This window comes from Microcaecilia unicolor, chromosome 5 (genome assembly GCF_901765095.1).
Source record: "Microcaecilia unicolor chromosome 5, aMicUni1.1, whole genome shotgun sequence".
NCBI classification, from domain to species: domain Eukaryota; kingdom Metazoa; phylum Chordata; class Amphibia; order Gymnophiona; family Siphonopidae; genus Microcaecilia; species Microcaecilia unicolor.
Window position 1 is genome coordinate 260,482,832 of NC_044035.1, and position 26,459 is coordinate 260,509,290.

A 26,459-nucleotide genomic window follows, 5' to 3' on the forward strand; every position below is an offset into this window, starting at 1 on the left:
TAAATTCTAAGTCGCATAGTTAAAAAAGGGGGCATGGCCATGGGCGTGGAATGGGCGAGTCAAGAGCATTTCTAAAATCTATGCACATTGTTATAGGAAACACCTGGTCCACGCATAATTTAGGCGTCGGCATTTACGCCAAGTAAAATGTGGCATAAATGGTCACAACTAAACTTAGTTGCGTCGATGGACACTTAGGTTTTTTTTTAAACTAAAGCTTAGCTCGAGTTATCTGCAGCAGGGTCCACAGGAATAAAATGGGCCCTGCTGCAGATAACTCGAGCTAAACTTTAGTAAAAGACCCCCTCAGTGCATTCTATAAACCGCGTGGAAATTTAGGCTTATTCTAAGGCATACTTTATAGAATACGCTTAGGCTTTTTTCATTTCAGTGATGATATTTTAGGCTTGGTATATAGAATGTAGCTCTATATGTGGAAACTTATTTATCAGATTGCCCCCATTAAGGACAATTTCTAAAAACCATCTATGTATGTGGGTGGGTGGGTAAGTAAATAAATAAATAAAATGAATTTAAAAAAAAAGACTTTTGCCGCCTTTTCCAAAACCAGTTGAAATATGGGTTATAAAACCCTAAAATATAAACACATAACAGTGTTAACACAAAAATACAATATAAAGTTAAAAAGCTTATTCATATAGACAGGCTTTAAAGGGTTTATGAAAGGACAATAAATTCACCAACAACTTTAAATCAAGTTGAGGATCATGCCATAAACCTCGTCTAATACAAGAAAAGGCTCTTTTCATAGTCATAGCTAATCTAATATCCCTTAGAAGCTGAAGCAAAGCTTGTTGAGAGGACCGTGATACATGGCCTGGGCTACAAAATGAGATGAGTCTCCAGAGGCCATAGAACTGACAATCTTAAAAATCATTAAGCTTTTATTGATGCTCACTTGCTCCTGTCTCCATGCTACCATCTTGAAAAATGGAAGTGCTTGACTTTGCATGGTGAATCCTGGGAGGTCAGTCTGCCATAAGGGAATTTTTCCATTATTTGGTATCTTCAACCACATTAACAAATAAGGGAAATATGCTCTTATTTGGCAGACTGATCCCCGTTTGGTGCTTCTCAGGATGAAATGTGTGGTCAGGAGCCACCATTTTTAAAGATGGTGGCAGTGAGGCAGGAGTGAGGGGGCATTGCTCCTGCCTGTTTCAAAGGTACAGGGTTTGCCAGATCTGGGGTCTGGAGAAGAAGATGGGGGTGGGGAGTTACCACTAGACATCACAGAATTTTTTTTAACAGTCAGGGGTTGGGGGAGGGCTGAGTGACTCTAGACACTAGAGGATTATGTTTTAAGTTGAACGGAAGGAGGGGGGGAATGCCACTAGACACCATGGATTTTTTTTTAATATCAGGGGTTCGAGGGAGGGAGGGACCACTAGACTACCAGAAATTTTCTTTTGGTTTTTTTTTTTTGGGGGGGGGGGGGGGGATCAGGATTTTAGATTTTCTGCCCCATGAAGAGGAGGAGCCAACTTTTCTACAAAGCCTCAGACCTGGCAGTAATTTTCTCTTGTTGTGCTAGCATTCTGCTCCCTTCAAAATTTCTCTTCATTGGGATGGAATAGTTAATATCCTACTTACCCCCATTCCTGGGTCATAGGTCTGCATAGTCCTTGTGGTAAAAGCGCGCTGCTACCCAAAGTAGTTTCTACATCGGACCCATAAAATATATTTAATTCTAGTTTCTTAATAAAAACTGTGCCAGTGAGTGCATATAGAATAAAGTGAGATAAAGCAACAATCCCTGGGGCACTCCTGATACCAAACTCCAAGAAGCAGAATAAGCTACTCCACAAGGAACCAACAAGAACTGGCCCTTCAGAAAGGAGGAGAACCAATCATAAAACTATGTCCTTGGCAATACAATCCAACCAAGGAGACAGCAAAACATCTTGATCTACATTGTCAACCTCAGACAGATCCAATAAGAAATAACAAGAGTCATTGTTAGCATCCAAACTTCTATGCAAATCATCCATCAAAGATAATAATGTTGATTCCTTGCTGCAATTAGGAAGGAACCCAGACAAGCCAGTGGCAAATTACTGCCTTCTTAATCAGTTTGCCAACAAAGATTTTTTGAAAACTGTCCACCCTCCCTGCAGGATGCTGATGGTTCTTAGAGTTACTGCCCCTGTCAGGACATATTATTTTGCTTCGATTACAGTACTGCTTTGCTGCTCTCCAGAGGCTATCTCCCTGTATGATTATGCTACTCTGCTTAATGGCTAAGCCAACCCTGACAATATGCAATAGAATTGGAAGAAGGTTTTAGTTTTCAATTTGGTTTTCACTTGTTAGAGAATCACAAAATTATCTACGGTGAAGCCCCGGGATACATGACAGACTTGATCGACCTACCAACTAGAAACACATCCGAATCAACACGAACATATCTGAATCTGCACTACCCAAGCTGCAAAGGAATTAAATACAAATCAACTTACGCATCCAGTTTTTCCTACATAAGCACACAACTGTGGAACGCATTACCAAAAGCCTTGAAAAACGACATACGACCACCTAAACTTCCGGAAAACATTAAAAACTACCCTGTTTAAAAAGGCATACCCTACTGATCCAACTTAAATACCTGATTTCTGCAACACAACAAAACTAAAGTACGGAATGGACATAACACAACTCTTCCATTGTACGATTCCCTAATGTGGCTACGCCACATGAACTTTATCTTACCACAACATCACTTTGTATTTGTTCACACCGGAGTCAGCAAACACCTCTCCAGTACTATGTAAGCCACATTGAGCCTACAAATAGGTGGGAAAATGTGGGATACAAATGTAACAAATAAATAAATAACGACTCATTAATGACTTTGCTATGCGTAACAAATATCCATGTAAAAGCTTCTAGTACTTGAAACCATACCATAGCCACCAACAGGGCAAAGGAGATGGTAAAAATTGTGCAAAGTACAGAAAAGATCAGCACAACAAGGATTGCTTTATTACTCAAGCCTAAAAAAGAGATGAAGAGATTTCTTTTCCTCACTGAGAAACAGCACATCTGGCTTTTTTGTTCCACATATAACACACATGCAGAATCCCAAGGAGACCTGCAGACTTCCATGACAGTTGTCCTACAGGATTCTCTTTTGAATTATTGTATTTACTACTTTTTTTGAACTGTTCTCCCTTGTTGAAGTTAGACTAATTATTTGTGCTGTAATAATTAGTCTAACTAATTAGTCTAACAGCACAGAGAATATCTGCAGAGTCAGGCTTGAGTCCCGCCTTTACCACCCTGGACAGCACTTCAATACAATAAAGCCCAAAAACCAGATGTAATGAATCCTGGGTATATAGTACTAGCTACCCAGGAAGGGGGGGAAAAATCCCTTAAAATACAAAATGATATTCCTCTCTAAGGGCAGGTTTCTATACGTGCAACACTGCCAATCTGCAACAGTTCAAAAAATGGAGTAAAAAAAAATCAACAAGTGTAATAAATTCACAAAGAAAAAACAACTTAGCTGTATCTGACACTCAATACTTAGTGGCGGTGCTTCCTAGTTGCCTTTCCTCAACATCTTATACCACCTCATAGCTTCCAAAAATTACAAGTCTCCAAATTTAAAATTGTAGAACATTAAAGACAACAGTCTCAATCCCAGCAAGGGCCACTTGTTTCACCATTGGCTGCGTTGGGGGAAAATTCTCAAGAAATATGTGGTAATGGCAGCAACTATGTAGAAAGTAAATACATGCAATAAAAGAGCAAGTCTCAAGCTTATTTTATTTTCATTTTTTATTCATTACAATAGCTTCATTTAAACAAAAGTTAAGGAAGTGGAGACATTACTTTGTATTCAACCCTAGTATATGTGTGTGTGTGTGTATATATATATATATATATATATATATATATATATATACACACACACATATATACACACACACACAAACTTTCTTGGTGTGCATGTACACACAGAGACATTTGTGACTGTCTCTAGGAAAAGGTGACTAAAGTATTGGATCCAAAATGTTGAGAGTGGCTGATTTTTCATTTCATGGGTCCATAAATTTGAACTTCTGTAACTCCCTCTCCCCTACCACATAAAATGATGGAGTTTAGACTGCTGTATTATAAATTGTTTGCTGTAACATGATTCATTAGACCCACACTTTTTATTTCTGGAGACTTTAATCACATTTTCCCAGAGATGGTCATATACATAGACACACACGTTCCCTACATGCTCGCATGTTTCGCTACTAAGCGTCTTCAGTGGAAAGATTAACTGTGGTGAAGACCACTTGTCCGCCTCCTCCAAGCTGATTGATCTGAACATTCAAGCCTTTTCTAAATAAAATAAGTACCCCTGCTTTCCTAATGACTGCAGGAGAGTCTACTAGCCCCCCCCCCCCCCACCATTTTAAAACATTTTTATGTTCCGCAGTGGCTAAATGAGTCTCCTGTAGCATCACATTTGCTTTCTGCCTATGAAGGGACTGAAGTATCTTCTCCCTTTTTATAGGTGAGGTAACGCCGCCCACATTCCAAGAGATAATTTTAAGCGAAGTCATAGATAGGGGGGGGGGGGGGGTCAAAAAACAGGATATAGTAGTTGCAGAAATGGAAAGGAGAGAGGGACCAGCCCAGCCAGTGCCCTTCAAACCTTAAACAAGCCAGGCATACAACCTATCACTCTTACCCCCAGCATATTCTGATGATAGAAGAAGTCATCAAACCAACGCAATATAGGGCATCATCCTCCACCCTTAAACAACCATCCATACTATTCCAGACAACATACAACTTACACACTATTCAAAGTAGAACAAAGTCACTAACAGAGCACAGAATGAATTGGTTCACCAAGCTTGCAGATACAAATGTGTGAAGTACATGGTGATGAAGCCATAAAAACTGCCAACTGTCATGTCAGAGTGCTCGAGGTGTAAGGAAGCCATTGAGAAGTCAGAAGTGAGATACATTAGCATAACTGTTTTACAGGGCTTCAGCAAAGAGCTTTCTCTCTCTTTTCCCGGGCTGAAATTGGGATAAAAACCAGTACAATCCAAATGAAAAAAGCTCCTGGGCCAATCAGAGCCCAGTCAACAAGTTTGAAAAGAAAACTGGTTACATCACTATAGGCATTTCCTTTATCTGTGAGCTTAAAATATAACATGCATCACCTGCTGGCCAAACTACAGAAATGCACTTCAAGAATTAAAGGCAGTTTTACAGGCTTAAAACATACTGTTCTATCACAGTATTTGCATTGCTTGTGTAATAACACTGTGTATTAGGACTGCTTTTCCTACAGTTTGCAGTTCCTGTGATTGACTCATTTTGAGCTTTCCCTATTGGCTGTTAGCTCTGAGCACTCCCTCTCTGCCTCTCCCCCACCCCCCATGGGCTGTGTGCGAGAGTCCAGTCTTCCTAGCATGCCTTTGTGATCAGCAGCTGTTCTAGGGGCTGATCCCTCCTTAATCTACTGTAATTCCATCAAGATTTTTCACCTTTCCCCAAAGCATCTCCTCAAGGTATTCTCCTCAAGTCATTCCCCAGGACATTCTTGAGCCAGCCGGGTTTTACTTCCATTGCTTAAAGCAATGGAAGTAAAACCCGGCTGGCTCAATCCGTCCTCCTTTTTCTGGAGCCATATGGTAACCCTAAGATTCTTTCCCCAAGTCATTTCCTATTTATTTTTTCTGAGTTCTCACCCTTAAGTGTTACAGCTTTTCCTCTCAGCTGGGCTGAGGTTCTGGCCATCTCCTTACTTCTGAGGTGGCTAGATACAGACTTTATAGGCAGAAGGCCACAATTCTTTAATAAGCAACTGAACTATAAATTGGATTTTCTTTGTTTATTCTGAGTTCTACAGTAAAGAAGATTTGCTTTTTAGAAATGAGAGTCTATTGGTGAAGCTTCTACTTGGGGGTGGTTTATGCTGGCTGTTTAAGCTATACAATACTTTGCCTACAACAGTATACCTTGCCTAGAACAGTACACCGGTACTTTAAAATAAGTACTGGCTACCAAACTCAGTCAGAATATGCTATAAAATTCTAACATTGGTATACAAAGTATATAATTCAGGCCTTCCTCTTTTTATCCTTTTTATTGATACCTTACACACCTACTCATGCTCTGTGTTCTGTGCTCATCTCAACAATATCTTCTTGTAGTTCCTTCCTTCCATCAAATATACTTTGATACCATTCGTTCTTCCATTTTCAGTGGGATAGGACCCTCCCTGTGGAATGATCTTCCACTTTGCTTAAGTCTATAACCATATTATCAAAAATGTAAAGCTGACCTGAAGACCCGTTTTTTAGAAACTTTTTTGGCCCTGACTGATGCTGAATGCCATGGCCCTTCCGTGGTGGGGTATGAGTGGGGTTCAGTGGACACAGAGAGGGAATTTTCGATATGATGTCTAAATCTGCACTGAGATGTTTTGCTGAAAACGTCTCAAACCAACATCTAGCACACAGCTACAACATCAGCAAAATTCGTCCCATCCTCTCTGAGCACACCACCCGAACTCTCATCCACTCTCTCATTACCTCACCGGCCTCCCACTTAACCATCTATCCCCCCCTTCAATCCATTCAGAACTCTGCAGCCTGATTTGCTCATATCACCCCTCTCCTCAAGTCTCTTCATTAGCTCCCGATCAGGTACCGCATACAGTTCAAGCTTCTAACCTACAAATGCACGCAATCTGCAGCCCCTCAATACCTCTCTACCCTCATCTCCCCCTACACTCCTACCCGTAACCTCCGCTCACAGGACAAATCTCTCCTCTCAGTACCCTTCTCCACTACCGCCAACTCCAGGCTCCGCCCTTTCTGCCTCGCCTCACCCTATGCTTGGAATAAACTCCCTGAGCCCATACGCCAAGCCCCCCTCCCTGCCCATCTTCAAATCCTTGCTCAAAGCCCACCTCTTCAATGTCGCCTTCGGCACCTAACCATTATACCTCCATTCATGAAATCTAGACTGCCCAATTTGATTGACCGCACTTTTGTCCTTTAGATTGTAAGCTCCTTTGAGCAGGGACTGTCCTTCTTTGTTAAATTGTACAGCGCTGCGTAACCTGGGTAGCGCTTTAGAAATGTTAAGTAGTAGTAGTAGATCTGTCTGGCACCATTCATAGTGAATTGGTCACACACACATCCCCCAGCAGTGCAGATGGGCAGCCTAGTGGTCAGTGCAGTGGACGTCACATAAAGGGATGTAGGTACAAATACCACCTAAACCCCTTCATATTGTATTGTGAGCCCTCCAGAAACAGAGAAAAAACTACTGTACCTAAAGGCCCACCACTATAATAGCTCTCAGGCTTGTAGGTCACTTATATATTTAGGTACAGGAGGTATGTCTACGTTCCAGGAGGGCTCACATATTTAACCTGAAATGACAGAGTTAAAGTGGGAAGAACCTGGATCCCATTGTTCACTGACCACTAGGCTACTCCATTTACTTGCTACTTTCTAGATATGGTCATAATATCTGGAGCTCTCATAAAGCTTGGTATCTACTGTCACTGTCACATCTTTGGGGGGGGGGGGGGGTCAGTGACCACTGGGGGGTTAAGGGGGGGGTCATTCCTTAATCCCTGCAGTGGTCAGCTGATCAGTTAGAGAACCTTTTTTCTGACTTAGACATGACTGAAACATGTCTAAATAAAAACATACTGCTTTCCTGCCCTGGACCTTTTTTTTCTGTTCCATAGTTGCAGAAAAACGTCCAGATTTTAAGCCCACCCAAGTTCCACCTAAAACATGCCTCCAACACGCCCCCTTGCTATTTGGTTGAACTCAGCAAAAAATGTCCCAATGCTGCCTTTTCAAAAAAAAAAAATCACAATTTTAGACATTTTGGTGAGAAAAACCATCCATCTGCTGCTTTGTGCCACTTTTGAGATGTTTTCCTCTTTTGAAAATGAGTGCCTTGTTTTTAGATCATCTTTTACTATATTATTGTATTTTCTTCTCTTTCTTTGTTTAACTTATGCTAATTTTAAATCACCCAGATGGTATTTCCAATGGGTGATATATCAATAATAAACTAGGAAACTAAGATTTATTCCAAAGCAGTTGGATTTTCTGAGTTAATTAATCTTGAAGTGCTGCCTTTACCTTTACAGAAGAGAGCCTAAGAACCTATGTTCTCCAGGGACAAGCAGGACCACAACCACCATACATGTGTGATGATATCTCCACATGTGTGGCAGTTGGATCCTATAAAATGCTCTGCATACTGGCAGTGCTATATATAAAAAAAAAAATACAACTAATAGTGCCCCATGACAACAGGCATCATTGTGAGGTAAGTAAGTGAAATTCTCTCACAATAATGCTCACTACTAAGGAAACTACTACCATTGAAAGACAGAAATTAGACAATACCCATCTCAAGTGCCCTTTCTGCTGACATCTCTGCATTCTCCCATCACTAACCGCTGAATGTAGAATTCCACTGGTAATCTTCTAAAATAAAAGGGTACCACTCCAGCATCAAGTCAGAAATTGGCACGACCGTCAGAAATTGACTTGAACTGGCAGAAAATCACCCTTATAGAATCTGATTGGCTGATCCAAATATTCTGTCTTTTGACAATACATTTATACCACTCCATACATTTGAACAGAGCTTAGGGATGCAAAGAACACAGAAAAAAATGGGAACATTTGCAAGGCAGTCTTGGCTTACAAGCTAAAGTGCCAAGGGAGTCCTATTTATTAATCACAGACAGGAGGACATCAATGTTTCTTCTTACAGTCCTAGTACAATGTATTACACCATACTGCCAAACTAGTTGTAGAACCAAAATGAAAACAAGTGTTTAAAGTTCACATTCTGGGAAAGCAGTTCAGACAGTGAATGCCCAAGGCTGTCGAACTGCGACATGTGTTTTTCATAGAAAGCGGCAATAGATTATGTTTTTAATACTAAAACAATAATTAAGTGATACTCAAGATTTTCTATGAGCTGAAAAGTAAGCTATCCATTGTACAGATTTTTCTCTGGGTTAGCGCCTAACCACAAAATTTTGACAAATGTATTTGGTTAAAAGAAAAAGAAGATTGAAACCATACTTTCTTATGCATCATGGAAAAATTCTAGCTTTAGGGCTGGCCCACTGACTTAGTTCCAGCTGTGTGTTGCTATGCAGAAGACCTAAGCCCTGAACATTATACCAACATAGCCTTCCTAGCTCTTGGGAAGGAGTCACGGTCATTGCAAAACACACCTGCTGTTCAACTCACAAGAACACCTGTACCAGACTAACGCAAGCTGCAGTCTGCATACATCTCTCTGCAGCATGGCTGATGTGGTGGTAGCCAGGCTACTGAGGGCATTGGGAAGAGTACCCCAAACTGCTGTAGATAAAGCCTTCTGGAAATCAGACATGGTAGAGAGCAGGAAACAAGCATGGAAGCTCTGTAGCCTGCGGAAGACAGCCAGTCATAACAAAGAGTAATCTACAATGGATAGTGATCCTCCAGTAGTAGAAGAGATTTTGTAGAAATGAAATTTTGTGCCTTCCAGATCTCACCTGTTTCATTCTTCATTGACAAAAGTCAAGCATAAAGAGAACAATGGTTTTGTTTCCTGTGCTTTGGATTTCCTCTCTCCTGTTGCCATTGTTCTTCACTGAAACACATATTTCTGCACATGGATGTCCTATTTCCTATGATGATGCCATTAAGTGACATATTAACAACTGTTTCATGACCGTTTCTCACTAGCAGATTGTCTTAAATCAAGTATAATCCTGTAACTAAGAGAGGCCTCTATAAACTGGGCCAGTTATGGGACAATGGGAAAATTCGGGCTTTTGAGGAGCTGCAGGATGAATATGGGCTCGAGGAGAGAGACCTTATCTATTATAACTGCCTTAGGAATTATATACTGAGACGAGCAAGGGATGAACTGGAGTTGGCCGAAACTCAACTGGAAAAGGCTATGGGAAGGGGAGGGGGGAAAGGTGGCATTACTAAGCTGTATAGAGCATTGCTATTGCTCTCCTCCCCACAGGACTTTTATACCGGAAAGTGGGAGACGGAGTTACAGACCAATTATCTAGAAGACTGGTGGGCAAGTAGCTATAGGCACCTATTGAAGCCCTCCATCGCCCAGCCACTGGTTGAAAATGGATATAAGATCTTCTACTGGTGGTATTATACCCCGGTTCGTTTACAGAAGTTCTGTCCGCACTTATCAACAAATTGTTGGAGGGAATGTGGGGGGAGAGGAACATTTTGGCATATCTGGTGGGAGTGCCCAAAAGTACAAGTGTATTGGGCAGAAGTCCTGGGCAGAGTGAGAGATATGACTGAGATCACCTATCCAAAACGGGCTGAAAACTGTTTATTACATATACGGCTTCGAATGAGCCCCATACATTGTCATAAGTTAGTCATACATGTCCTTGGCTCAGCGAAATTGGCGCTGGTAAGGGCATGGAAACAGAAGGAGACCCCCGCTATGCAGGTGGTGGAGATTAGACTACATTACCTATACCAAATGTCGAAGTTGACAGCTTTGCGAAAGGGGCAGCTTCAAAAATTTCAAAAAATATGGGAATACTATGAAAAGTGGAAAGGATTGTAAAGAGGCAGGATAACATATATTGAATGAGGGAGGGAGGTAGAATAAAGGGAGGTGGGGAGGGAAGGAGAAGAATACAAGATGCAAACAATAATTGTGCGGTTTGTTGTGGTTATTTTGATGTAATATGCCTATTGTTGGCTTGTAGCCAGTTGATGCTGTATTTTTTTGAAATTTATTGAAAATTTATTAAAAAAAAAAGTATAATCCTGTAATTTTGTTTCTAAACGCAAATAACCCTAGGTTAATTTAGATCACAAGCGCCAACTCTGTGAGTGCTATAGGTGCCTATGGCACCTTCATTATTTTATAATGTGTTTTATTAAATTTGGAGCACAAAGCTCCATGCTGCAAAGCAGCAGGGAAAAACAGGAAAGAAGTGTCCCCACTGATGGGCTACAGGGGGAAGCAGAATCTGTGTAGCCTAGGATAGATGCACTTCCTACCTACAGTTGCCAATGTGGAAGAGCAGTAGATAGACACAGACAAAAAGAAAGAAAACTGAGTTGTATAAGTTTATTGACATGCCAATTTTACGTGTGCTACCAAAGCAATGCATTCAGTAAGGTAAAAAAAAAAAAAGGACAGAGAAGTACTGGAAAAGGAACAGAAAGGCTAGGAAGGATAAAGGAGATTGAAAAAGCTGGGAGGGAGAATGCAGGTGTGAAGAGCTGGAGGTGGCAGAAGGCAGCTATAAGGGTAAGAGAGGCTGGGTGAAGGGGTTAGAGGCTGGGAGTTGAGCTATGGAGAGAGGAATGTGGGGCTGGGAAGGGGTGAAGGGAACTGAAAGGGGTTACTAGCTGGGAGACAGAATGATGTTGTGAAGAGCTGGAGGTAGCAGAAAGCAGCTGTAAAGGGAAGAGACTGGGCGATTGGGCAGGAACTGGGAGTAGAGCTGTGAGAGGAATAGAAACAGGCTGTGAAGATGAGAGGAACTCAGGGAGGGCGCATGGGCTCTGATAGGGGAAAGGAACTATGAGAAGGAGACAATCTGGGAGTGAAGAAGAAAAGCAGGCAGAGGGAACAAGCTGCAGAGGGAAGATAAGCTAGAAGAGATGTAGAATAGGTGTGTGTGGGACTGGGAAAAGAAAAGAAAGTAAGAAATGGGTGAGAAGTTTCCTGAGGAGGGTGAGACTAGAAAGAAGTGAGATGGAAGAAGGTAAAGAGAAGGCTATGGAAAGAAAAGCACATGGAGGAAATAGAAATGAAAGAAAATGAAAGGAAGACTGGAAAACAATTAATAAAAGAGAAGAAATGTGAAGGCAGAGAGGAAACATAATAGAAGACCAAGAATAAGCAGAGACAGAGGCTACACACAAAGGTAGGGAAATTGTTTAAATTTAGTAAAGATTTCTGTGCTAGCTGTGCTGGATCAAGGGTGAGGAGTAACTGGTATTTTGCCATTCTCCTCCAGCTCTTCAGTCACCAGGATGTTAATTTACTGGAGGGACATAGGGGAGCAGGAGGGATTTGTGGCTTATGGCCTGCCATATTCTGAAAAATCTCTTAAAAACTGCTCCTCTTTGGCAGCTCTGTAATAGAGAGGACCTATTGTCAAGTCTTAAATTGAAAGAAGAATGGAGAGGAACATCATTTCCTTTTTTTCACAAAAATAAAAATTGTCCCCCCTCCCTAAAAATTCCATCCCATGGAGATGGCCCAAGTGCTCTCATTAAGCTGCATTGGCCCAAAAAAAATAGCATAGCAGCAGCAGGAAGAGGTGACAGGAGAGAAGGGTTGAGTACACTGCCTCAAAAGTATATGTGTTTCTTGGTTTGGTTTCCCTCTTGGCTTCAGCCCTGGCTTCCTTTTAGCACTGCTCTGCAGATCAGCTCCTGACTCTGCTCAAGCTAGCGTCAGGAGTGTGTGATCTATGTGGCCGCACAGGGCACCATGAATAAGGGAGTATTGCTGTAGAAAGTACCCCCATCCCATATCATTCTAAATCATGAGCGAAATTCTATAACAGGGCCCCTAACATAAGAGGGTAAGAAGGTACCTATTTAAAGCCTATCCTGCACCTGCTTTTCTTTATAGAATGCTAGAACGAGTGGCAAAAAATATGCCTACATTTAAGGCGCAGTCACTTACACCAGCCCTATGGCTAGTTTAAATGCTCAGACCTAGATATTAGCCAAAGCACATGTAAATTATAGACCACTACAATTTATGCATGTATATGCAGCCTACAGGTGAAAGTACACACCATCAAAACATGGTGCATACCTTTCTGCTAGTTGGTATTCTAAAAGAGGTGATTTGTACACTGAGTTCAGCACCCCCAATCATTTTGAAACGTTGGTTCCTATGATTTAGATCATTGTGTCTTTCTCCCAGTTCTGATATTTGATGACGAGTGCTACACTCTAATATTTATTTATTACATTTGTACCCCGCGCTTTCCCACACAATGCAGGCTCAATGCTCTAACTATGGTGTCTCTGGAGTAAGGAGGTTAACATTCTATCTTTCTCTTAACTAGCTGAGGTTTGAAGGAATCCAAAGCAATAATAATATGTGCTATTAATAGAGTGACCATGCTATATGGGATTAATCTAGATGATTATAACACCCTATCCCCAAAGAGTTTCATAATCTTAGGTTGGAGCAGAAGGAGGTTAAGTGACATGCTTAAGGTAAGTGGAGAGAGAGAGAGAGAGCATGACTACAACCAAGATTTCCATGTCTGTAGCTTTGTATTCTACGCTCTGCTGACTAAACTGCTCTCTCAGTCCCAGGCTTATGCCATCTTTGCTTTTATGAACTGGAAAATTCTGACCTGCTTTTTAACCAAGGATTCCAGTTAATTATTGCATTTTCATGTCAGAATCTATGGATTACTGCCAGTCCTGTTTTGTTATTCAAGTACTCACTGCCCTTGAGGATTTATAAAGTCAAGTCAAGCAAGAAAAAATACCACCCACAGTCTTTCGGTCAGTTCATGGTCCATCTCCTAGAAGAAATATGTCTGTCCGTGCCCTTCAAAGCCATCACGTTTTTTGTTATTAATACATAAACATAATGAGCAGCTCATCCTAACCAGCTAAAGGCCCAGTTCTGTTCACTTTTAAGACATTTGCTCTGTGCGTGCGTCTATAAAACATTACCACACTGCACTTTTTAATATGTTTAAAAGATGGAAGTTCACAAAACCACAAAACAGAATGTTTTAAATAAGCCAAACCAAGGCATCAAAGGAGGAAAAAAGTGATGAGGAAGGAGACAAACTGAAAGTTTCCAGTGAAATGTGACTGTAATCTCACCAGCTTATATGTAATTCTTTTGGCATTCACACATTTAATAGGATTGTGTGATCATTATCACAGGTGTGAGGTGCTCTCATGAAAATAAACATGTGGCATTTGGAGTGCTGCACTGGCTGATGCTTTTACAACAGAGAATTTATCCAGACTTGTCAGACCCAGTTCAACTCTAAGTATACATGTATTTTATTTATATATTTACATACAAACTTTATAAATTGCTTCATGGGCCAACAGTCATTCAAAGAAGTATATAGAATCTGCCAGCGGTGGAACAAAATACACATTTGCTTCAATTTTATTACACATATTCAGAGTTCATTTTAAAAGGCATTTCCACAGGTAAAACAGGTTTTATCCAATGGCAGTAGAGGCATTTGCATGGAGTGGGTTTGGACTTTTATTTTATAAAGTATGCTTATCTGTATATGCACATACAAAAATCAGCAAATGTGAGCATCTGGAGTGGAGGAGTAGCCTAATGGTAAGTGCAGTGGGTTGACAACATGGAGGAACTGGGTTTGATTCCCACATCATCTCCTTGTGAAACTGGGCAAGTCACTTAACCCTCTATTGCCCCAGGTAGAAAATTTAGATTGGGGGGGGGGGGGAGGTGAAGAGAAATTATATGCATATAATATATGTGAACAGTTTTGGTTGTAGCACAGAAAAGCTGTATATCAAATCCTTGACCCTTTACCCTTACACATGTAAAGTGCAGGAACCAGGGCCGCCGAGAGGGGGGACAGGGGTGGCAAAATTCCCCGGGCTCGGGCCTCCAAGGGGGGCCCGGTGCCGGGGTTAGGCCGCTGGCGCTGCAGTCCCCAGTCTCACCTGACTGCCTCCACAGCTCCGGGCCCCCTTCATTCAAAGTGGCAGTCGCAGATCGCCTCTCTTCTGGCCTTCCCTCCCTGTGTCCCGCCCTCACGGAAACTGGAAGTTACATCAGACGAGGGCGGGACACAGGGAGGGAAGGCCAGAAGAGACGCAATCTGCGACTGCCGCTTTGAATGAAGGGGGCCCGGAGATGTGGAGGCAGGCAGGTGAGACCGCAGACTGCAGCGGCGGGGGGAGTGACGGGGGGGTGGCTGCGGTGGGGAGACCGACAGCAGTGGGGGGAGCAGAGGCAGAGCGGCAGGGGGAGCGGAGGCAGGGCGGCCTAGCCCCGGGCCCGGCCTAGTCTCTCGGCAGCTCTAGCCGGAACATAAAAACATCACACCTCCTTTTATGTGATATATACGGAGGTGTCCTCAGGTCTAAGAAGAAGAATGGGATGAGATGGGTACTTATGCACACACATTATAAAATACATGTCCATGCGAATGTTTTTTTCTCACAAACAGAGCAGTAGTAAATGGGTTTGCCTACTTTTCTTAGGGCAATTTTATAAAGGCATGTAGGCATATATGTTGCCTTTGTAAAATAAGTGCAGGGCCAGCACAAGAATATTAGGTGCCCTAGGAGAACCTTCAGCCTTTTGCCCCCCTTCCCCCTCCCCATTACCTTTCAGGTCTCTAGGCCTTGATATTTAAACTCAACAATCATGATCATTCCCAATATTACCCTTCCTAGAACAATGCTGTAAAAACATTATTATCATGGGGTTGATATTCAGTTGGCGGTACTCAGCGTTTTGAAGTCCACTTCTGGCGTTATGCCTATAAATTCATGCCAGGCCATATCCAGGTTGCGGGTTTCTGGAACCAGCAACACCATAGCCAGTTAACTGCAATATTCAGCCCTTAATCGGCTATGGGGCACTGCATGAAGACAGGACTGGCTTATGTGGACCTATTTATTTACTTACCGCCTTTTTAAAAGAATTTACTCAAGGCGGAGTACAGTAAGAATAAATCAAACATAAGCAATAGATAATTACAGCAGTAAAAATATTCAAATAACAATACAAAGCATGGCATAGTATACTACTTAAAAATCCAATACTCAAGAGCAAAAAAAAAACACAAAACAAAATAATATAAAATTTTGCTGTCGAATCCAACAGTAATCCCAGAGATTACAAACTAAATAATGTATTAAAGAAAAGTAACCTCAATAGCCCAGGGAGTCTACATAGATGGTCTACCCCTAAGAAGGGCTCTTATCGCTCGTTTCAGTCAATTCTCTGGAAACAAACCTCAGCGGAAGACAACTCCTCAAAGGGAGAAAAAAACGCTGAAGCCAAAAAAACAGAGAAATTACTTTGAACTATCCCTGCAGGGCTGATGATTCTTTGAGTCTGTGTGGATGTCAGGATTTATTGTTTTGCTTTGACTGCAGCTCGTTGCTCCCCCCAGATGCTGATGCCCTATGTGACTGCTTAATGGTTAGGCCCACTGTTCCCTCTAAGTTGAGTGGATGTCCTCCAATTACATTGTTACCAGTAAGCGGTGGTTCTTCAATGTTGTCTTTTCAATCTCTAGGGACAGGCAGATTCCCTGGAGTCCGCAGAACTTGCCTGTCCCTCCGCGGACTTCTATGGTCTATGTCTCAGAAACACCACAGAAAGACCATAATCAAGTATATAATATCACATTCATTGTTGATTTAATCATTAATTGATAATGATTATGACTATTGGGCAGACTGGACCATTCCGATTTTTATCTGCTGTCATTTACTATGTTACTATTAATCCTCTCTGCTCCTGGACTGATGCGCAGACCTCAGCTCTGACTTAGGCACAAGCATCAAATGTCACCTGACCTACTTGCGTGTTCATGTGGCGATCTCTTAGCACACAGTGCGAGTCAATCAGAGAAGTCTTACACGTGCGCACCAGAGAGTTCCAACTTCGAACGTCATGGGGACGGACGGGGACGGTTATATTCCCTATGGGGATGGATGGGGATGGGTTAGATTCCAGCGGGGATGGGTTGGATTTCTGTCCCTGTATAACTCTCTAATATGAGATTACCTGGTTTTTCTTCTCGACACTGCTAGGCCTCCTGTTTGATTGTCCTTTACTCTTCTGTTTGGTTGACTTTTCACTTGAATCTTGCTGCTTTCTCTTTCTTGCACTGCTTTCTTTAATCATATCTTCATTTTCAGATGACTCTAAGAAACAAAATTAGTTGCATTTAGAGATTTTTTTTTTTTTTAGTTCTTTTCACATAAAAAAACAAGGAAGACAGTTTTCTTAACATATTATTTGTGTATCAAAGAAGTGACCTTGGTAAAATCATAAAATCAAGAACTAAAAGTCAAACCCTTCCCTTTGCAGGTAAAAGCATCCATGCTGTTATATATGTTTCATATCATGGTTGCTTTTACATTTGCTGAAAAAAGGGCAGGGATGGAGGCAAGGAGAATGTGGAGTCAGATGACCCTGCGAGAGGGATTTTATTTTGAGATCCCTGAAAGAGAAAGAAGCAAGCATTATTAACTAGCTTCCATAGTGTACAACCCTTTCCCCCATAGTTTTAAAATGAAACTTTCTCTAGAGGTAGAAACTTAACAGCCAAGAGTATTAAAAAGAATAGTAGCAAGGCTCAAACTATCCCAAAAGAAAGCTATTTTCTGTTCTTTGCCTGCTGGAGAGGTAGCACTGCTACTGACCTGAATTAGGTGTTAAGGTGCGAGGAGGTAGAATATTTGCAAAGGTTACTAAGGGCAATCTGATTACTGGGGTAGCTTCAAAGGGTTTGTTTGGAGCAGTCTCCTTAGAATCCAAACTATATAGAGAGGAAAGGTCCCACTTAGCTTTCTTTCTGAGAAGTTCTGAGAAAAGAGGGCATTCTTTTGGTGACATTATTTTGCTCTGTGCTTGGTAACTTTAAAGATTGGGTTTAAAAGATGAACTGTAAGATATTGATAAACACAGTTAGAATTAAAAAAAATAATAAAAGCAAACTTTATTAGCTGGTCTCCATACCCTTTTCCACATAGTTTTAAAACTTTAATTTTCTGCCATAGCATTAACAGAGATAGCCTCTAGAAGGCACAGTAGGGCCTAGCTCACTCTTAGAAAAAACTGTCCTAAAAGAAAGCTATTTTCTGTTCTTTGCCTGCTGGAGAGGTAGCACTGCTACTGACCTGAATTAGGTGTTAAGGTGCGAGGAGGTAGAATATTTGCAAAGGTTACTAAGGGCAATCTGATTACTGGGGTAGCTTCAAATGGTTTATTACAAGCAGTCTCCTTAGAAACCAAACTATATAGAGAGGAACAGTCCCACTTAACTTTCTTTCAGAGAAGTTCTGAGAGAAGAGGACACTTCTCTGGTAAGTAACATTATTTTGCTTTGTTGTTGGTAACTTAAAGATTGGGTTTAAAAGAGGAATTGTAGGATATTGATAAACACAGAATAATTAAAAAAAAGCAAACTTTTATTAGCTAGCCTTCATACCCTTGACTTTTGGCAGTGTTGCACTGCACATGCGCAAGTGCCTTCCTGCCCGACATTGACTCGCAGGACCATCAGTCTCTTGTTCTCCACAGAGCAGAGAGGCCATATTTGTTGCTTTCTCAGCGCATCAAAATCTTTTCATTTTAGTGCCTTCCCCTGCGGGATTATGTTTTCCCTTCCCTTATCCCGTTTTGTACATCCATAGAGTTTTTGGTCTTTGTTTCTTTGATTTTATTGGCCCTCTTAGGCCTTAGCTCCAGCCTGGTTACATTGAATTGCATCACCGGTGCCTGAGAAGTGGTTCCAAGATTACTACTCCCCCTCTGTTGTGGTTCCGACGCAGCAGACTCCATGCATCCGAAACTCCGCTTTCAATTTGGCACTAACAGATTCACAGTCTGTCTCCATCCCTGCCCTGGCCCGGCCTTTACCAATGCCTGCCCTTGAACAGTTCTGGACCATGCTCAAGAAGAAGCTAGCGAGTTTGCTGCACTTGCAGAGTACTTGGACATCGAGGGTGCTTGTGCCAGCCATAGCACCACTGCAGCCTGAATTGGAGACCCACAACCTATCTGTAGAGATAGTCGACGCCTAACCAGGCATTGGGGCCAGCACCAACCAATGCAGTGATGCTCTCAATGTTGGGGGAGAAGTTGCTCCAGAGTTTTAGAGCAGACCAGTACTTGGGAACCCAAAATCGAGGCCTGGACCCTCGATGCGTCGGAACCACAACAGAGCAACAACATAATGTAATGTTATCGTTGTGGTTATAATTTTGAATGTATAACCTTTTTTTTCTTTGATCATGTAGTATGTGATATTGCTATGACATTGGAAGGATGATTAAAAAAAGAATTTAAAAAGAAGAGTGCTTGCTCTTTTGGAAAAAGTGTACACACTAAAGTGCACACATGTGTGATGGTTCCCACATTCATGCACTATTGGCAACTCTGTGAACAGTGCACTTTTGAAGGAATGCATACCATTGATGGCACATAAAAAAAATCCTACAAGATTCTGTGTTTTTCCTGCTAGTTTTCATTTGTCAATGACATGAAATGACATGGGAAATGTCATTGACCTTTTCTCTGTCCTTTCAAATGACTGCATATCCCTGATTTCCACTTGTCTGGCAGTCCTTTCTCTGACTCCAAACAAAAATTCTATAATAAATCCAGGGAGGACACATAAATCAGAAGGTATGATGGAGTGGAGGAGTAGCCTAGTGGTTAGGGTGGTGAACTCTGGTCGTGGGGAACTGAGGAACTGAGTTCGATTCCCACTTCAGGCACAGCTCCTTGTGACTCTGGGCGAGTCACTTAACCCTCCATTGCCCCAGGTATAAGTACCTGTATATAATATGTAAGCCGCATTGAGCCTGCCATGAGTGGGAAAGCACGGGGTAAGGGTATGATACATACCTGTAGCAGTTGTTCTCCGAGGACAGCAGGCTGATTGTTCTCACGACTGGGTGACGTCCGCGGCAGCCCCCACCAACCGGAAAAAAGCTTCGCGGGACGGTCGGCACACAGGGCACGCCCACCGCGCATGCGCGGCCGTCTTCCCGCCCGTGCGCGACCGCTCCCGCCAGTTGAATAACTAGCAAAAGATGAAACACACAACTCCAAAGGGGAGGAGGGAGGGTAGGTGAGAACAATCAGCCTGCTGTCCTCGGAGAACAACTGCTACAGGTATGTATCATACCCTTTCTCCGAGGACAAGCAGGCTGCTTGTTCTCACGACTGGGGTATCCCTAGCTCTCAGGCTCACTCAAAACAAGAACCCAGGTCAATTGAACCTCGCAACGGCGAGTTTACAACAGAAATTGACCTACGAAGAACAACTAACTGAGAGTGCAGCCTGACCAGAATAAATTCGGGTCCTGGAGGGTGGAGTTGGATTTACACCCCAAACAGATTCTGCAGCACCGACTGCCCGAACCGACTGTCGCGTCGGGTATCCTGCTGGAGGCAGTAATGTGATGTGAATGTGTGGACAGATGACCACGTCGCAGCCTTGCAAATCTCTTCAATAGTGGCTGACTTCAAGTGGGCCACTGACGCTGCCATGGCTCTAACACTATGAGCCGTGACATGACCCTCAAGAGTCAGCCCAGCCTGGGCGTAAGTGAAGGAAATGCAATCTGCTAGCCAATTGGAGATGGTGCGTTTCCCGACAGCGACCCCTAGCCTGTTAGGGTCGAAAGAAACAAACAATTGGGCGGACTGTCTGTGGGGCTGTGTCCGCTCCAAGTAGAAGGCCAATGCTCTCTTGCAGTCCAATGTGTGCAACTGACATTCAGCAGGGCGGGTATGCGGCCTGGGGAAGAATGTTGGCAAGACAATTGACTGGTTAAGATGGAACTCCGACACCACCTTCGGCAGGAACTTTGGGTGGGTGCGGAGCACTACTCTGTTGTGATGAAATTTGGTATATGGAGCATGAGCTACTAGGGCTTGAAGCTCACTGACCCTACGAGCTGAAGTAACTGCCACCAAGAAAATGACCTTCCAGGTCAAGTACTTCAGATGGCAGGTATTCAGTGGCTCAAAAGGAGGTTTCATCAGCTGGGTGAGGACGACGTTGAGATCCCATGACACTGTAGGAGGCTTGATAGGGGGCTTTGACAAAAGCAAGCCTCTCATGAATCGAACGACCAAAGGCTCTCCAGAGATGGCTTTACCTTCCACACGATAATGGTAAGCACTAATCGCACTGAGGTGATTCCTTACTGAGTTGGTCTTGAGGCCAGACTCTGATAAGTGTAGAAGGTATTCAAGCAGGTTCTGTGCAGGGCAAGAACGAGGTTCTAGGGCCTTGCTCTCACACCAAACGACAAACCTCCTCCACTTGAAAAAGTAACTCTTCTTAGTGGAATCCTTCCTAGAGGCAAGCAAGACCCGGGAGACACCCTCAGACAGACCCAACGCAGCGAAGTCTACGCCCTCAACATCCAGGCCGTGAGAGCCAGGGATTGAAGGTTGGGGTGCAGCAACGCTCCGTCGTTCTGCGAAATGAGAGTCGGAAAACACTCCAATCTCCACGGTTCTTCGGAGGACAACTCCAGAAGAAGAGGGAACCAGATCTGACGGGGCCAAAAGGGCGCTATCAGAATCATGGTGCCGCGGTCTTGCTTGAGCTTCAGTAAGGTCTTCCCCACCAAAGGTATGGGAGGATAAGCATACAGGAGGCCGGTCCCCCAATGAAGGAGAAAGGCATCTGACGCTAGCCTGCCGTGCGTCTGAAGTCTGGAACAGAACAGAGGCAGCTTGTGGTTGGTCTGAGAGGCGAAAAGATCCACCGAGGGGGTGCCCCACTCTCGGAAGATCTTGCGTACCACTCTGGAATGGAGCGACCACTCGTGCGGTTGCATGACTCTGCTCAGTCTGTCGGCCAGACTGTTGTTTACGCCTGCCAGGTATGTGGCTTGGAGAAGCATGCTGTGCTGGCATGCCCAGCGCCACATCCCGACGGCTTCCTGACACAGGGGGCGAGATCCGGTGCCCCCCTGCTTGTTGACGTAAAACATTGCAACCTGATTGTCTGTCCGAATTTGGATAATTTGGTAGGACAGCCGATCTCTGAAAGCCTTCAGTGCGTTCCAGATCGCTCGGAGCTCCAGGAGGTTGATCTGCAGATCCTTTTCCTGGAGGGACCACATACCCTGGGTGTGCAGCCCATCGACATGAGCTCCCCACCCCAGGCGAGAGGCATCCGTCGTCAGCACTTTCGTGGGCTGTGGAATTTGAAATGGACGTCCCAGTGTCAAATTGGTCCGAATGGTCCACCAGAGCAGTGAAGTGCGGCAGCTGGTGGAGAGGCGGATGACATCTTCTAGATTCCCGGTGGCTTGGAACCACTGGGAAGCTAGGGTCCATTGAGCAGATCTCATGTGAAGACGAGCCATGGGAGTCACATGAACTGTGGAGGCCATATGACCCAGAAGTCTCAACGTCTGCCGAGCTGTGATCTGCTGGGACGCTCTGGTCTGCGAAGCCAGGGCCAGGAGATTGGCGGCCCTCGCTTCGGGAAGAAAGGCCCGAGCCGTCTGGGTATTCAGCAGCGCTCCTATGAATTCCAGAGACTGGGACGGTTGGAGATGGGACTTTGGGTAATTTATCACAAACCCCAGCAGCTCCAGAAGTTGAATAGTGCACTGCATGGACCGGAGGGCTCCTGCCTCCGAGGTGTTCTTGACCAGCCAATCGTCGAGATATGGGAACACGTGCACTCCCAGCTTGCGTAGGTAGGCCGCTACCACCACGAGGCACTTGGTAAACACTCATGGGGCAGAGGCGAGCCCAAATGGCAGCACACAATACTGAAAGTGGCATGCGCCCAGGCGGAATCTGAGATACTGTCTGTGAGCTGGCAGTATCGGTATGTGAGTATATGCGTCCTTTAAATCCAGGGAACATAGCCAATCGTTTTTCTGAATCATTGGCAGAAGGGTGCCCAAGGAAAGCATCCTGAACTTTTCTTTGACCAGGAATTTGTTCAGGCCTCTCAGGTCTAGGATGGGACGCATCCCCCCTGTTTTCTTTTCCACAAGGAAGTACCTGGAATAGAATCCCTGCCCTTCCTGCCCGGGTGGTACGGGCTCGACCGCATTGGCGCTGAGAAGGGCGGAGAGTTCCTCTGCAAGTACCTGCTTGTGATGGGAGCTGAAAGACTGAGCTCCCGGAGGACAATTTGGAGGCAGGGAGGCCAAATTCAGGGCGTATCCGCACCGCACTATTTGGAGAACCCACTGGTCGGAGGTTATGAGAGGCCACCTTTGGTGAAAAAATTTTAACCTCCCTCCGACCGGCAGATCGTCTGGTACGGACACTTGTAGGGCGGCTATGTTCCCGTGGATCCAGTCAAAAGCCCGTCCCCGGCTTTTGCTGTGGAGGCGCAGGGGGCTGCTTAGGCGCACGCTGTTGACGGGAACGAGCGCGCTGGGGCTGTCCCTGTGCCTGACGAGGCCTTCGGGCCGGCTGGTTGTACCTACGCTTTGCAAAAGAATAGGGTGCAGCCTGCCGTGCCCGGGAAAAACGCCCACCAGTGGGGGCGGATGCTGAAGGCGCCCGGTGGGAGAGCTTGTCGAGAGCGGTTTCCCGCTGATGCAGTTGGTCCACCATCTGCTCGACCTTCTCACCGAAAATGTTATCCCCCCGGCAAGGGACGTCGGCCAGTCTCTGCTGGGTGTGGTTGTCCAGGTCAGAGGCGCGCAGCCATGAGAGCCTGCGCATCACTATACCTTGGGCCGCAGCACGAGATGCCACGTCACAGGTGTCAAAAATACCCCTGGACAGGAACTTTCTGCATGCCTTCAGCTGCCTGACCACCTCCTGATAAGGCCTGGACTGCTCCGGCGGGAGCTTCTTGACCAGGTCCGCCAGCTGTTGCACATTGGTCCGCATGTGGATGCTCATATAGAGCAGGTATGACTGGATGCGGGTCACGAGCATGGAGGATTGGTAGGCCTTCCTCCCAAACGAGTCCAGAGTGCGAGACTCCCGCCCCGGGGGCGCCGAGGCGGTATCCCTCGAACTCCGTGCCCTCTTGAGAGCAGAATCCACGACCGCTGAGTCATGGGGCAATTGGGGCCGCATGAGCTCTGGGTCGGAGTGGATCCTGTACTGGGACTCTGCTTTCTTGGGAATGGTGGGGTTAGTTAACGGTCTCACCCAGTTCCGGAGCAGCGTCTCCTTCAGGACATTGTGCAGCGGCACCGTGGAGGACTCTCTAGGTGGTGATGGATAGTCGAGGACCTCGAGCATCTCGGCCCTCGGCTCTTCCACAGAGACCACGGGGAAGGGAATGGTGATCGACATATCCCGCACAAAGGAGGCAAAGGAGAGGCTCTCAGGAGGTGAGAGCTTCCTCTCCGGTGAAGGCGTGGGGTCCGAGGGAAGGCCCGTAGACTCCTCTGAGGAGAAATATCTAGGGTCCTCCTCTTCCCCCCACGAGTCCTCATCCTCGGTATCGGACATTAGCTCATGTAGCTGAGTCCTGTACCGGGCCCGGCTCGACGTCGAGGCACCGAGGTCTCGGTGTCGTCGAGCGGTGGACTCCCGCGCCGGCGGGGACGGAGCTCCCTCCATCGACGTCGATGGGGACTCCACCTGCGTAGCAGTCGAGACCGGCACCGCAAGCGGCGGCGGTGTCGACAGCTCCGGCGCCGGGCTAGAGCTCGCCGGCGCCACAGTCATCGGCGCCGAGGGCGCAAGCACCCCCGGCGCCGGCACAGCCTGGCGCATCAGCCCTTCCAGGATCCCCGGAAGGATGGCTCTGAGGCACTCGTCCAGGCCCGCTGCCGGGAAAGGCGGTGGGGCCGGTAAGGGTGTCGGTGCCGGAAGCTGCTGGGAGCCAGGAGACGGCACCAAGGTGCCGGAACCCCGACGCGTCGGTACCTCCACAACCGACGGGGACCTCTCCTCTCGACGATGACGCTTCGGCGTCGACTCCTCTTCAGGATGCACCGAGGGCGTCCGGTGACGACGCTTTTTGTCCTTCTTTCGATGCACGTCACCGGCGCCGGAGGGCATGGAAGAGGAGGAGGTCGATCCCCCTCGGTCTCGAGGCACCGGGTCAGACAGGGTTCGGTCCCGTGGCTCACGAGCTGAGGGAGTGACCGGGGCCGACTGCCCACGCGGCCTCTCAACCCCACTCTCACCGGCGGACCGGCGGGCCGACGGGACCTGTTCTCCTGGGGTCGCTGCCATCGGTGCCGATGTCTCGGGCATCGATACCGGTACCGAAGAACCGGCCTTCGATACCGATGCCGTCGAGGTCGACGTCGAGGGGCCGGCGCAAGTTCCAAAAAGACGGTCCCGCAGAACTTGCCTCGCAACCTGAGTCCGTTTCCGGAGACCGAGACACAAAGCACACGACTTGAGATTGTGCTCCGGCCCGAGGCACTGGAGGCACCAAGCGTGGGTGTCGGTCTGCGAGATCGGCCGGCCGCAGCGACCACACTTTTTAAATCCACTCGGGACCTTCGAGGACATCGACGGAAAACTCGCGTCGGCGAAGTCAAAGTCGTCAATGGTGGCTAAAATCACACCACGAAAAAATAAACGACCGAGCGACCACTAGGCCGCAACGTAGCGTCCCCGCTGGAAGCGAGGGAAAAGGGGAGCGCGTGCTCCACACGCGCAGTCTTTTTTTTTTTTTTTATAAAAAGAAAAGATAATAAAAGGAAATTAAATTAAATTAACGAAGCGCGATCCGCGTATACGCGATCGCAAGAATCCGGCGGCTGAAGTAGAGAGAGCGGCAAAGCACGACTCTCTCCAGGCGCGGAAAAAAAGGAACTGGCGGGAGCGGTCGCGCACGGGCGGGAAGACGGCCGCGCATGCGCGGTGGGCGTGCCCTGCGTGCCGACCGTCCCGCGAAGCTTTTTTCCGGTTGGTGGGGGCTGCCGCGGACGTCACCCAGTCGTGAGAACAAGCAGCCTGCTTGTCCTCGGAGAACAAATGTAACAAAATAAAATGCTTAGATTTTAGATGTCAATCCTAGACAATTTTTGGGTCATATTTGATTCTTTCATTGAGAGACCCAAAGAACCCCTCTCACAATAGATTTTGTCTTTCCTGCTAATGACATGCCAGAGAGCTAGCTAATACAAGCTGATGAACTTTTGGTTTCTGTTCAACCTGACATGCTGAGTTTCTCTGTGTAGTAAATGGTATTATAAAACTGTCAACATTATTAGATTTACATTAATTTATAAGGAGGCATCTCAACATAATATATTAATGGAAACATAAGGCCCATCTAGTTTGTGTATTCTAGAGTGTGAAAGGCTGAAATAAGCATATGGCACTAAGCATAATCCACCTACTTTTACATTTAAAACATTTGCTCAGAATTTCTGGTCATTCTTGTGGAAGCCTTACTGATGGCATTGGGTTGATTCTTGAATGATATCTCAGAACGTTGTTACAGGTTTCTGGGCAAGTTTTCTAACTCCTCTTACCTGTCTATATGGTTCATCTTTGCTTATACCCTGCACTGTCAATTAAAATGTTCTATCAAGTATTTTGTTGACAATTTAAGTAGTATACTATGCCATATTTTGTATTGTTATTTGAATATTTTTATTGCTGTAATTGTCTATTGCTTATGTTTGTTTGATTTATTCTTACTATATACTGCCTTGAGTGAATTCCTTCACAAAGGCAGTAAATAAATCCTAATAAATAAATAATGACTTTACATTGAATTACTTCCAATA

General features: G+C 45.1%; 1 protein-coding gene across 5 annotated transcripts in view; it reads right to left on the reverse strand.

The window, feature by feature from the left end:
* The window catches only part of CMSS1 (cms1 ribosomal small subunit homolog), a 488,636-nt gene that overhangs the window by 23,547 nt on the left and 438,630 nt on the right, over window positions 1–26,459 (reverse strand). For all 5 annotated transcript variants that reach the window (XM_030204064.1, XM_030204063.1, XM_030204065.1 and 2 more), the window contains one exon: window positions 16,807–16,946. In XM_030204064.1, coding sequence (XP_030059924.1) covers window positions 16,807–16,946 — 140 coding nt within the window. The remainder of the gene's footprint in view (window positions 1–16,806; window positions 16,947–26,459) is intronic.